The sequence below is a fragment of the Amphiprion ocellaris genome, chromosome 21 (genome assembly GCF_022539595.1).
Source record: "Amphiprion ocellaris isolate individual 3 ecotype Okinawa chromosome 21, ASM2253959v1, whole genome shotgun sequence".
In the NCBI taxonomy this organism is placed as follows: Eukaryota; Metazoa; Chordata; class Actinopteri; family Pomacentridae; genus Amphiprion; species Amphiprion ocellaris.
This window is the reverse complement of record NC_072786.1, coordinates 22,042,322-22,054,872: the sequence shown is the minus strand read 5'-3', so window position 1 is coordinate 22,054,872 and position 12,551 is coordinate 22,042,322. Positions and strand designations below refer to the sequence as shown.

The 12,551-nt window shown below is 41.1% G+C and overlaps 1 protein-coding gene across 1 annotated transcript in view; it reads left to right on the top strand.

The window, feature by feature from the left end:
- efcab6 (EF-hand calcium binding domain 6) overlaps window positions 1-12,551 on the top strand; it is an 82,998-nt gene that overhangs the window by 28,133 nt on the left and 42,314 nt on the right. Inside the window, exons 6-12 of the mRNA XM_055006864.1 lie at window positions 756-868; window positions 3,849-3,982; window positions 4,391-4,539; window positions 4,661-4,762; window positions 8,232-8,322; window positions 11,930-12,193; window positions 12,301-12,381. Of these exons, the coding sequence (XP_054862839.1) occupies window positions 756-868; window positions 3,849-3,982; window positions 4,391-4,539; window positions 4,661-4,762; window positions 8,232-8,322; window positions 11,930-12,193; window positions 12,301-12,381 (934 nt within the window). The remainder of the gene's footprint in view (window positions 1-755; window positions 869-3,848; window positions 3,983-4,390; window positions 4,540-4,660; window positions 4,763-8,231; window positions 8,323-11,929; window positions 12,194-12,300; window positions 12,382-12,551) is intronic.

Here is a 12,551-nt window from a genome sequence, read left to right as displayed (position 1 = left end):
CTATGAATAATAATGAATAATAATTTGCGACTTAACTCTAATTGCTCTTGAAGTTACCCATATTGAAGTTCCATATCAGTATGCTGCGTTAAAATGTCAGTAACAAAATATTTTAAGGCTATTATTAAAAAAACAACAAAAAAAACAGCGTTTTATATGATGTACACACCCTCCGTCACACAAATACACACTTTATAACCACAACTGAATGTCTGAACACATACACATTTAAAGTGTACATGCATGTAGTCAGCTAATTCTTTAAACATGTCTGAATGCTTTAATATGTTGAACACACACGCACATTATCAACCAACCAGCAGCGGCCCAACTATTTCCAGTATTCCCTGCGGTAGGAAGACGTCTGTCAGCTAGGACGAGATCACTAACACTAACTTTGTGGTCAGCCTTTGTCCCTGGATGAGAGAGAGCTAATTGACTTTTAAAACTTCGGGCCCTGCAGTCAAATCCACTCCAGAAACGCAGCTCAACTTTTTTGACGTGGCTCTAGAGGATTGTGTGTGACAGGTTCATTTTCAATGGCTTTAATTGGTTTTAGCGCTCAGGACTCTCTCTCTCTCTCTCTCTCAGACACACACTCACTGTGTTAGTGTTCAAGAACAGACAAAGCCCAGCATACAGACGACCTCTTTTCTCATCTCGTCATTGACATAGATTTCTTGATGTTATAGGTCACTGTGTTATTTATTTAAACATAAGCACACCTGTCTCTATTTGTTTTTTCTTTTGTCAAGGTTGTGGAATCACTACAGTCCCAATAGCATGACCACCATTTACTATGAAGTGTTCCTGGACAAGCTCGGCTTTGGTGACAACTTTCAGATTGCTCCAGTCTGCACTAAGCTTGGTGAGGACATACAGGGAACATAAACCCAATATAGAGCCTACAGCCACACAAGCTGCTCTTCCAGCTACACTGTATCCACCAGTTAGACACTTACAGCTGCATTACAGTTGGATACTTTTGGGTTGTGGGCAAATTTGAAACACAAGAGGAGCTTGGTCCTCTTCAAAGCATCATTGGACATGTGGGAAAATCATTTATTGGCATTTGGAGATGTACATGAGAAAATCAAGGCTTCTCTCATGTCAGCCTTTTGACATTTTTACACCTTGGTTTTTGTATAGATTATTGCAGAAGAATTTCAATTGCCATTTGAACTGGAAACAACATATAAATTATGCAAATATCAAAAACAATTGCTGTATTCTACAAAGTAAATGATTTGTTGGATAACAAAGCACTCTACATGTTTTATAATTCTCTGATTGTTCTCTGACATCTGACCTACTGTGTTGAAGTTTTGGGAAATGACTATATGACAAACATCCAGTCAATTTTCATTTTACAGAAGAGAGCCATAAGAATAATCAGTTGAAAAAAAATATAGAGATCCAACAAATCCATTATTCCTTCAGTTAAAATTATTGAAACTTCACAACATAGTAGATTATAGTATTCTGCAAATTATGTATAAAGCTCATAAAGACACTCTACCAGTCAATGTCCAGAACAGATTTTCAAAAAGAGAAAGTGGGTAGAACTTAAAGGAACAGAGATCTTCATAAAACCAAGATTTAGCACCAAATTAATAGAATGCTGCATTTCTGTGAAAGGGGTCAATTTATGGAACAATCTAGACAAGGAATCAAAAGAATCTAAATCACAGCACATAATCACAAATATAATTTAAAACAGCATATTATTAAAATACAAAGAAATGACGTAGGAGTCTCATAGTGTTTGTTATGAGAGAAAACTCTGATCGGAATGAGAGTGGCTGTGCAGATCTCTCAGACATTATAGTCATTTTGTTTGTTTTTAAAGCTCATTGTAAACTAATTGTTTGATATGAAGGGGCAGATTACATGAGCTTATTCTTCTTTCTGCTCCCTTTCATTCCAAAGTTTGGAAATTTTTGCTTTTGTATTGAATAAAATAAAAACCGGTCCAATAGGTAACTTCATATTTAAAGGGCTGGTAGTGTATGTCAGAACATAGAAAACAGCAACTGGATTTTGAAAACATACAACATAAAAAAAACTAACTCTTACTTTCAGGTTTCATTTCAAAGCCACTATTTCAAAACCCATAAATAGGTACCATTTAAGTCCATCTGAGAGACTAATCTGGTGGGGGGAGGAGTGCAAAACATTCAAACTACATGATCTCTGAAAATGCATAAATAGGCCACATCATCACATTTGTCAAACATCCAGCTCAAAGTCAATACACACGAAAACTGGACAAATACCATTTAACGAAACCTGCTGACAATAAGGCAAACGCAAAACAGATACACAGATGGGTAGGTTTATGTGTAAATATAAAATGTGGTTTCATTTTGTGTGCCAGAAAACTGTGTCAATGTACAGTCAAAGATAACTGGACTCAGATATCACTGAGTCCAGTTATCTGAATTCACCCTGTGTGAGAAATACGATAACTGCATAGTCCAGTTCTCTCATGCAGGGTGAATTCAGTGACTGGGAGGACTTTTTACAGGCCTGCTAAAGCAACTGATAAGATTTGTTTCTTTTTTGCTCAGAGACCTTGATTTACTGATTGCTGTTGGAATGTAAAGATACCTTCAATAAGTATAAAAACAAAATGCTTCTGAAAGACATTGCATACTCTTGCTTTACTGGGGAAGTTGACTATTTTATTGGTAATCTTAAACCAGTCAGTTGTACATTTCCATTTGATTAGGAAGTCACCAAGTAATTGGAATACAGTCATTTTACTACATATGTAACAAATCCAACCTGCTGTTGTTGCTGAAAACTTGAGGGATCACCAAAGGACTCAGAATTTGTCCTCTGGGCCCCTTGAACATCTGTGCTAAATTTCATGGCAGCTTGTCCAACGGTTTTTGACATATTTCATTTAAAACCAGGACTGTCCAGCAGGATTAGTCATCTAGGGACCAGAAACATCTGTACAAATCTGAATTCCATTTAATATTTGTCAAGATATTTGGACCAAGTGGTGTACCAACTGACAGATCATGTCTATACATAATCATACTGGCTGGCCAAAAACCTACAGTACCGTTCAAAGGTTTGGGGTCACCCAGGCAATTTCATGTTTTCCATGAAAACTCACTTTTATTCATGTGCTAACACAATTGCACAACGATTTTCTAATCATCAATTGACCTTTCCACACCATTAGCTAACACGATGTAGCATTAGTGTTATGGCGGGTACAGAGGCTCAATAGCAGTCTGACTACCGGAACTGGAAAAATAAACTATGGTTAACCCACGGATGGTAATGATACCAAGGCAGGAGAACTTAAATGAGAAATACCAAAACAGAAAACGGAATCCTAGACTAACAGAAATCCTGAACAGAGAGCCCAAGACCAAAGAACTATTCTACATTAGACATAAGATAATATGAGCTAGGGAGAACAATAATATTTCACCAGAAGTTTAAACACGGAAAGCCAATTGGAAAAATCTACGTAATAAACGAACTGGTATAAACAAGTCTGGTGGTGCTAGGGCTTGAAAAACTTAACTGAGTCTGTCAGGGAGAATGTCCAACTTGGGGCCAGGCTCCAATCAGTCCTTAGAGGAGAACGGCTTGTTCCCAGATGTAGCAGACGCTGGTGGTGGTGAGGTTTGGCATCCGAGGTTTAAGGCAGGTGAGCAGGCGTCCAAGGTGGCGTGTGAGACTTGCTTAGAACATAATCACAAATCAGTTAGAAAACCTCATTTTCAGTCCAATTATCTTAAAATCTAGCCTAAAATTATCTCGGTCACTGCCATCTAAAAATAAATACTAGAATAAAACGGTATTCTGCATGTTGTGTTTGATAGAGGTGTCCAGCCGAGGAACAACTCAATGTGAGAAAGTGAAACAGAGAATGCAGAGACCAGAATCTCCGACCAGCTCGTGTGATGCACCATCAGTCCTGCCACACAGGAAGCTGCAGACTCTCTTCTACAACAAGGTGCGGACTCTTCTGAACGACTTTGTGTGTTTAATTCCTCCTGTTTGCATGTCACCATCTGGCCCTCTCCCCTGCATTATCCTCTTTAAAGACGGAGGGGTAAATTGGCTCTAAGTGGCGCGTCAGGATGCAAACAGCAGAGGGAACACTCCTAATTAAAATGTTTGCCCAGAAAAATCAGCTCCTGAGTTAGTGTGTTAATCATGGCTAATTTGCAGGAAAGGCAGCAGAGTCGGGGCTGACTCTGTTCTTGCATCCTAGAGCTGCACTGGGATGTTCTCCATGGCAACCATAACCCATGGATGACTCACTTCCTGTCCTTACTGAGGAAGGAAAGCTAGAGAAAGAGGAGGTTTGCTTCTAAAATATGAACGTCTGTACATCTGTGTGTGTTCTTCTCCCCATCAGATGTGTATGAACTCCACCCCAGTGTGGCGAGCGCTGCTGGCCTTCGACAACATCCACTCTGGCCTGGTAAAACAGGATGTCCTCAGGGCCATTCTGAGCAGCTTTATATTTCCCATGAACCCTTTCTCTTTTCAGAAACTGACCAGCCGGTAGGGAAAGCAATATTTTAATCTCCCTGCCCTTTGTTCTTTAAATCTTAAAATCTACCAATCATCTATAAGGTGTCATATATTTTTCATGGATGTGTATGGATTGTGTGTGTGCATGCAGCTATGGTGTGGGAGCAACAGGACCAGTGAGGTGGAAGCACTTCTTGGGTCATTTCACGAAGCCGTTCAGTGCAGAGCGAGATGCAAATTTTCACTCTGACAGGTCAGTTTGAAGTGACAGCATTAGCACTTTTTCACACATGGAACATAAACACAAGGTTAGGCGTGTGTGTGGGTTATTCACATCTCCCACAAACCCCATCCGCCCCGCCTGAGAGTTTGGCTGCAGATATATACCCAGGTGTGGTGATGGTTGGGGTCTTGTGGGAGGAGGAGTTGTGGTAGCGGACCAATCCTACGGCTCGGAAGGTGTGAAGGACCAGGACAATCGCTCTCGATGAGTGCCAGGTGGGATCTGGAGCTCAGTCTTTGGCCAGGTGTAATCAATCCACTCTCCACAAGCCATCCAGACACAGAGGCTATACAAAGTCCATTTCCAAACACACGGCCACCAGAGGCCGTAACACACAACCATATTGAAGAAATATGTGAGACTAAAGGCGTACGGAAGGCGGACGCAAAGTCTACCAATACGCCAAGTAGCAAAAACCAGCAGAAATGAGCAAGAGAGTAGAGACGCAAACGATTAGCGGCTGAAGCTAATTAGCAACAAACGAGATTGAAGACGTAAGCCCCTCGTGAAGAAATGGTCAAATTGCAAGTGATGCTCCGAGAGTTACAAGGGTTTCACCAAGAAGACAAAGAACAGTTAGGCGCAATTAAAGAAGAGATTTTGAAGGTGAATACCAGACTGGACAAAGTGGAAGGGCGAACTGAGAAACAAGAAGTTACTTGGTATATTATTGGCAACAAGTAAAAAAAAACACACCTCAAGACAGTGGTTAAAAGTGGAAACACCCACAATTGAGGAATGTATAAATATTGTACATGAGGTTTACATTACGGAAAAGTTGACATTTTCTCTCCCTAAAAGTGCAAAAAGAGAAGTTCTATCAGATCTGGACTTGATGGAATGAGTATGTAAAACCCACAAGGCATGATTTTACTTGAATCTACCTGTGACTAGATAGAACTAGTGCCCTTCATCTTTCTTATTTTTTCTTTCTGTTGTGAAGATAATTACAAATGGCTGGCTCCCCTGTTCTATTGTTCTTCTGCAATTAAAAAAAAGAGTGATGCAAAAAATGAAAATATTGGAAAGACGGCATTATCTTTGGTGCTGTAAACAAGACATGTTTGGAACTGTAACAATCTGCCTTTTAATTTTAAATAAAAAGAGAATAAAATCTAAAGCGATTCATAAAATTCACCTCTACACCAGACTCCATCTCTGCAGCACCACTAACTATTTTAGTTAATTAGGTAGTTTAGATATTTTGAGTCAAGATAACATGATTAAAATGTAAACGTAGAAACCGTTTATAATTTAGTATTTTACCTAGATTACAACTAGTTGCACCTGATTTTGATGTTATCATACCATTTAATAAGCGTTATCATTGCATATCATTTCCACAGATAAGGGCCTTGAAGTAGCTCAGTAGGCTGTTATCACCTCAAGTAATGGAGCTCAGTTATCACCTCACTGCTCCACTGCTGCTTTCATTCACAGCTTTGCACCTGGTGTTTAGTTGTGCTGCGAGTTGATATTTGATCACATCTAGGTCTAAAAATATTTGTTTAAATTTAGAAAAAAAATCGATTTATTTGGGTTAAACTACAGCCTTCATGTTACAAAGCTCCATTTTGTATGTTTCCACGGTGACAACTCCACTACAGATTTTGCATGTACATATTCGCACGACTGCAAGATGTCACTTTTGTTATCAGGGTTACTTTTGTTTATCAGTGATTGAGAGGATGACAACATCCTGGCCAACTGGAAGGTGGAGGACGTCCCTACTGGCTCTTACATATGTATGGTGTGCAAAGATAACGGCCATTTAATGTGCTGATAATGTGGTTGTTACAACCTTCTCAACACACAAAAGATGTTTTTACACCAGCGCTTCCTGGAATACACAAAAATGTGTTTTTAGGGGTTTAATCACTGACTGAAGCGCGACTAAAGAAAAGCATTGTTTAGTGCAGTAGCTGAAACGACATCAGTATTTATTTAGAGGTTTACACCCACCGAACACTTCAAGCTTAGCTTTTCATTCATTTCTGCCTTTCAAAATTAGGGCTGGATTACACTTGATTAGAACTAACTTTTACATCATGTCCACTGAAAGTTGTATCTGTTCCGATGTAGGAAAGGTATGAAGGTCTGAGTTTTCCGAAACCTTTTGGCCATCAGACATGCCATTCTTACGAAGTCTACTGACAACTAGACAGCAACATTTGCCGCTATCACTGGCTTCAATGCGGGGGTATACACTACCAGTCAAACACCAGCAGACGCATCGCAGAGTACACCTTCGAATACGCCAGGAACAACCAGAGGAGCAGCGTGACGGCCGTCCACAAGGTCAACATCATGTCAGATGGACTGTTTCTGAAAAAATGTTGTGAGGTGGCCAAGAACTACAAAGACATGAAGTTCTCGGAGATGTACCTGGACACCGTGTGCCTCAACATGGTCCAGAATCCGACCGAGTTCCACGTCCTCGTCATGCAAAACCTGTACTGAGACATCCTCAGTGATCTGTGTGCCGGTCTGATTGGAGGACTCGGAGTGACGTCCAGCAGCAACATCGGCGCCAACAGAGTCGCCATATTTGAATCGGTCCATGGTACCGCCCCCGACATTGCCGGCCTGGACCTGGTCAACCTGACCGCCCTGCTGCTGAGCACCATCATGATGCTGTGTCACATGGGTCTCCATGTGACACAGCATCAAGATCCAGAATGCCTGCTTCAACACCATCAGAGACAAGGAGGCTCTCACTAAGGATCTGGGAGGAAACTCAAAGTGCTCAGAGTTTACAGCTGATATCTGCTGTCGTGAATCTGCCTCATGAAGCTCATCCAGAGAAGGCCAAGAGTGTACAAAGCACTAATCAAAGCAAAGGGTGGCTATTTTGAAGAATCTAAAATATTAAACATGTTTTGACTTATTTCACACTTTTTTTTACTACATAATTCCATATGTGTTCATTCATAGTTTTGATGCCTTCAGTGAGAATCTACAATGTAAATAGTCATAAAAATAAAGAAAAACTATTAAATGAGAAGGTGTGTCCAAACTTTTGACTGATAGGGTATATAGTCCAAAGCAGAATTGTCTGACACAAAAATAATTCCTAAGGCTATAAAACAGTTCACAATGTCCACACTTAACTCCTGCTTGAAGTAAACCTGAACTTTATGTAATCGGCGCAGTGTTGTAAAACATCACACATAAGAATTCTGTAACTGTAACTGCATTTTTCACCCAGGAGTGTTTCACATACTGCTCAACCCAGCAGAAAATATCTAGAGACCTTTTAAGTCATGAGCTGGCAAAGTTTCAGTTCATTTTACACAGTAAATTAACTCCAGCTGCTGGTCCCACATGAAAATTACCAGAACATTCAGAAGAAGCAATTCTCCAAGACCTGATTCACTTGCACTGGTCAGAAAGATGTGTTTGAAATTATCTTGTTTTTTCAATCTGTCTCTTCTCTCAGGGCCTCTGAACTGGCTGCCCCAGATGTGGACAACTTGGATTTGAACAAAATGTATCCTCATCTGAAAGAGATCCTCCGCGTCCTAACCACGGTACGACTCAAGAGTAAAATGGAGTGGTGAATCTGCTACTTGTGCAAAAGACAGGCTTTCAAAACTCACCCATATTTGCACTGCACTGCAAAAGCTGTAGGAAGAGGCAAGACAGAAGTGATTTTGAATGCTATCAGACAGGACACCAGGGAGTAATCTCAGCAGATTGCAAAGAGACAAAGGCACATGCTCAGGTGTACGCTTTAAATATAAATGCCAGACAGCTTTACAGATGAGCCAATCATCATCCGCAGCTTTTTGATGGCCATAAACATGATTAGATGATTGCATATGGCCACTGGTTAGCCACTCAGTCACTAGCCATATGTTCGTCTGACAGCCATCCCCTTCAACACGCCTCCGCATTCAGTTCTGCCTCTTTAATTTCAAATCAGTCTTCTTCAGCTGGATAAAACTTTGGTGTCTGACTAAACTTCTGGGGAAGGGGGGTTGAATATTCCATTAATTCACAGATATGTTTGATGTTGCCGCCGCCACTCACAAAACAACACCGAGCTTCCAAGTTTAAGGAAGTGTGTGTACATGTTTGTGTGTACATGTGTGAAGCTTCTCCCAAATATGAATCACGCGTATCTATGTGCCAGAATCTCCTCCTTTTAATGGCATGGGAGGGGAAAAAAAATCACTCCATCAACTGTTTTAAAAATCTATTGAGCGGGTGGGAGATCAAACAAGAGTGTCCTCATACTGCCAGCTAATAATGAGGTTTTTTCACTCAGGCAGGTTTGAAGCCAACTATGATTTTTAGACCGTCTCTGGGGAAGTATTCAGGAGCTCGGACGCCTTGCAGTGATTCACATTGTGTATGAATTATAATCTAACATATGCTTCAGATGTATTGAGCCAGGCCATAATTAGGACTGTTTTAATATTACACTGCATAATGATATAAAGTATTTTAATCTTGTAGATTCGGGATTCTTTTATTTGGCCATGTGTGTGTATCAAGACACTTTAATTTATGGCTTCCAGCCGCTCCCAAAACACACTGTGAAAAACAAAATCAGACTTGAGTGTTTCAGCACTAAGGAGAGCTCCCTCTCTGTTCTAACCTCAACAAAGAGTGAATAAATTTCAGAAACACATTAAGTGTTGATATAATACAGTATAATATCCTTGCCGCACAGGGACTGCACAGTTTAACAGTTTTAATAATGGACTTGATGTGTAAAATCCATTTTATGATATTCTGCCAGAGTTGATAAAATGCAAATCATTAAAGCTCTATATTTTTTTTATTTTAAAATGTATCATAGTTGTGCATCTTTACATCAATTGTAATGATTTCAGTTTGTGTATTTATTTGTCCTAGTTTTTCAGATTTTTTACTGCCCTTATAAAAAAAACCCTCTTAACTGTACTGGAAGCACTAAGCCTCATGATTCCTAAATACCACATCAACAACAGTTCCTTACTTTGCAGTAGCAGTGTGTCCACAGTAAAGCAGCACTTTATTACCTTTTGTGTTGTCTATGGGGGAACAAACTTGTTAAATCACTAATTGCTACTCACAGTTTTCCTTTAAAAGTCCATGCTTTGTTTCTTTTCTGTGAAAAAAATGTATGGATGATACTAAGTGAAGGTGCTGGCTTTCTGTCAGAAGTTTTACTCCAGTCCACAGACATGCATGGTAGGTTAATTGATGGTTCTGAATTGGTCGTAGGTGTAAGTGCGCATAGCGGTTGACCTGTCTCAAGTATATCCCACTTCTTGACCAACATCAGAAAGGATAGACTCCAGCCACACACCACCATTCTGTGCATAAAAGTAGTATAACTCATGGAAAATCCTGAAAAATTATAATGTCTTATTTTGCTGCCAAAAATGAGCAGAGCTGGTAGACTGTTCAAACCACAAAATCAAAACTTTCGAGGTTGTACCTATAAAAATCAAAACCGAGCCTGATTTAAATAGTGTAGTGATACGCTGCTCACAGCGCTGCTGCTACTCTTAGAACACATTTCAGAAGTCCTGTCATGTAAACATGTCAGGCACCATCTGTAATGAGTACTGAATCAGGCAAGTGTGTGAATTTCACTTTTGAAATGTGCAAGAAGTCACAGAGAGACAAATGTATCGTGTAGGGCAGGTGGAGACAGCGATTGTATTGATGTGACCAAAAAACATGAGCGTGTAATCGCTGCACTGTGACTGGAGCACAGAATGTTGTTCTTCATCCACCTCAGGACGTTGTAGAAGAACTCTGCCTCGACAGTCAGGACCGGGGGGATGAATTCCTGTTACACTATCTCATGAATATTGAAGAAAATGCAGTCCTGGTGCACTCTTGACCTGTTGTTGTTGAGATAAAGCTTATTTTGTGGAAACTGTCGGGTATCGTTGATCTCTACATAGTGAGCTTCACCTCTTCATTAGCAGCAGATCTGAAGCTCAGTGACTGGGTGTCTCCTGCTGCAGTTCTTGTTAGAATTCTTAAGGCCTCCATCAGTGTTGTAAAGGATGTTGTGGAGTGCAGTAGGAAAGCAGTTAGGAATGCAGACTCTTCACCCCACCGTCAAGTGTGGGCACTCAAAGGAAAATACCCTTTGACATGGTTGAATGATAGGCTGTACGTGTCCATGTTTGCTTGAAGTATATTCAAACCTTTACTTCTTCAACAATCCTCCTGTGCATGCTGCCAAAACATTTCTGACCTGTTGGGGCTTGGACACTGAACCTTTGCTGGAGTGTTTGGCACTGGGATGTTTTCAGCAAATCCTGGGCCTCTGCGGATTGGACTTGTTCCAGTACATCCCCTGGATGCTGCAGGGGAGTTTAAAACTCAGGGCAACACCTTAGGCTCATTGTCAATTTCCTTGAACAGTTCCTGACCAGATTTGCAGTAGATTTGTAGATTGTCCAACTAGAGGAGGGTGCTGCCGTTAGGGAGAGCCATGTAGGGGGGTTGCGTGTGCTTGGTTTGGAATAATGTTCAGGCTGGTGGTGTCTGCTAAAGAAACTTCCACATGCTAGCATCCAAGATTTTCCAGCAGAACATGGTAAAAAAGTAATTCACTTCACTTAGATGATCAGTGTTTTACTAACTGTTGGATGATTGTTTCAGTCAAATATGAAACAAATACCACTCTGTGACATAGGGGTCAGGTCTACTTTTTGCCCAGATGATAATGCATACATCTGCATATCTATAATGTCCCTGTGATACAATCCATCCATTATCCATACACCACTTAATCCCCATTAGGGTCATGGGGGGCTGGAGTCTATCCCAGCTGACTTAGGGTGAAGACAGGGGACACCTGGACAGGCCACCAGTCTATCACAGGACTACATATAGAGACAATCACACTCACATTTACACCTGCGGACAATTTAGAGTTACCTATTAACTTGAGCATGTTTTTGGACTGTGGGAGGAAGCTGAAATACCTGGAGAAAACCCACACATGCACAGGGGGAACATGCAAGCAACATGCAAACTCCATGCATGGGAAGGCCGGGACGTGAACCGGGGATCTTCTAGCTACAAGGCCAAAGTGCTAACCACCAAGCCACTGTGCAGCTCATAATGCAATACAGTCTGTGCAATTTGAAAGAACAATGCTCAAACAGTCTTTCTTTCCAGAAAGGTTGCATCACCAGAGCAGACCTGCTGTATTTTCTGGAGAGACCAGGTGGGACCCAGCTACGAACCTCCCAGCCTCGCCTTCCCCGTTCACAGATCACAGAGCTGCTCAATGTACTGGACCCCGAACACACTGGTGTAATCCAGCTGGCCAGGCTGGAGAGTCTCCTGCCCAGCATCACTTCTCATCGCAAGGTCAATTCAGAACCATTGGAAGCCCCTGCGGAGACCCCATACATCCATGAAGACAAAGAAGACACTGCTGTAAGCTTATGTGACTGTTTGCGTGAGTGTATGTGCATGGACTCTGTACTTGCTTCCATGTAAGGTCGTGTACTGAAGGTGCACCGTGTTTGATTTTTGTTCCTCAGGAGGAGCAAAAAACAGCAGATGAGAAGCAGACCACACAGTGGGCCGATAAAGCGTCTGTGGCATCTGCTTCATGGAGAACAGTGAGTTAACTGTGATCAACTATCACACATCACACACAGCATCCAGCACGAGATCAAATAGAGAACGAAAAGACAAGATGAGATCAAAAGAAAAAAGATGGGTTAATTATTAATGCAGTGTTTGAATTGCGTGCGTGTTTGTTTTGCATCTGTGTGTGCGCTCTGTGTGT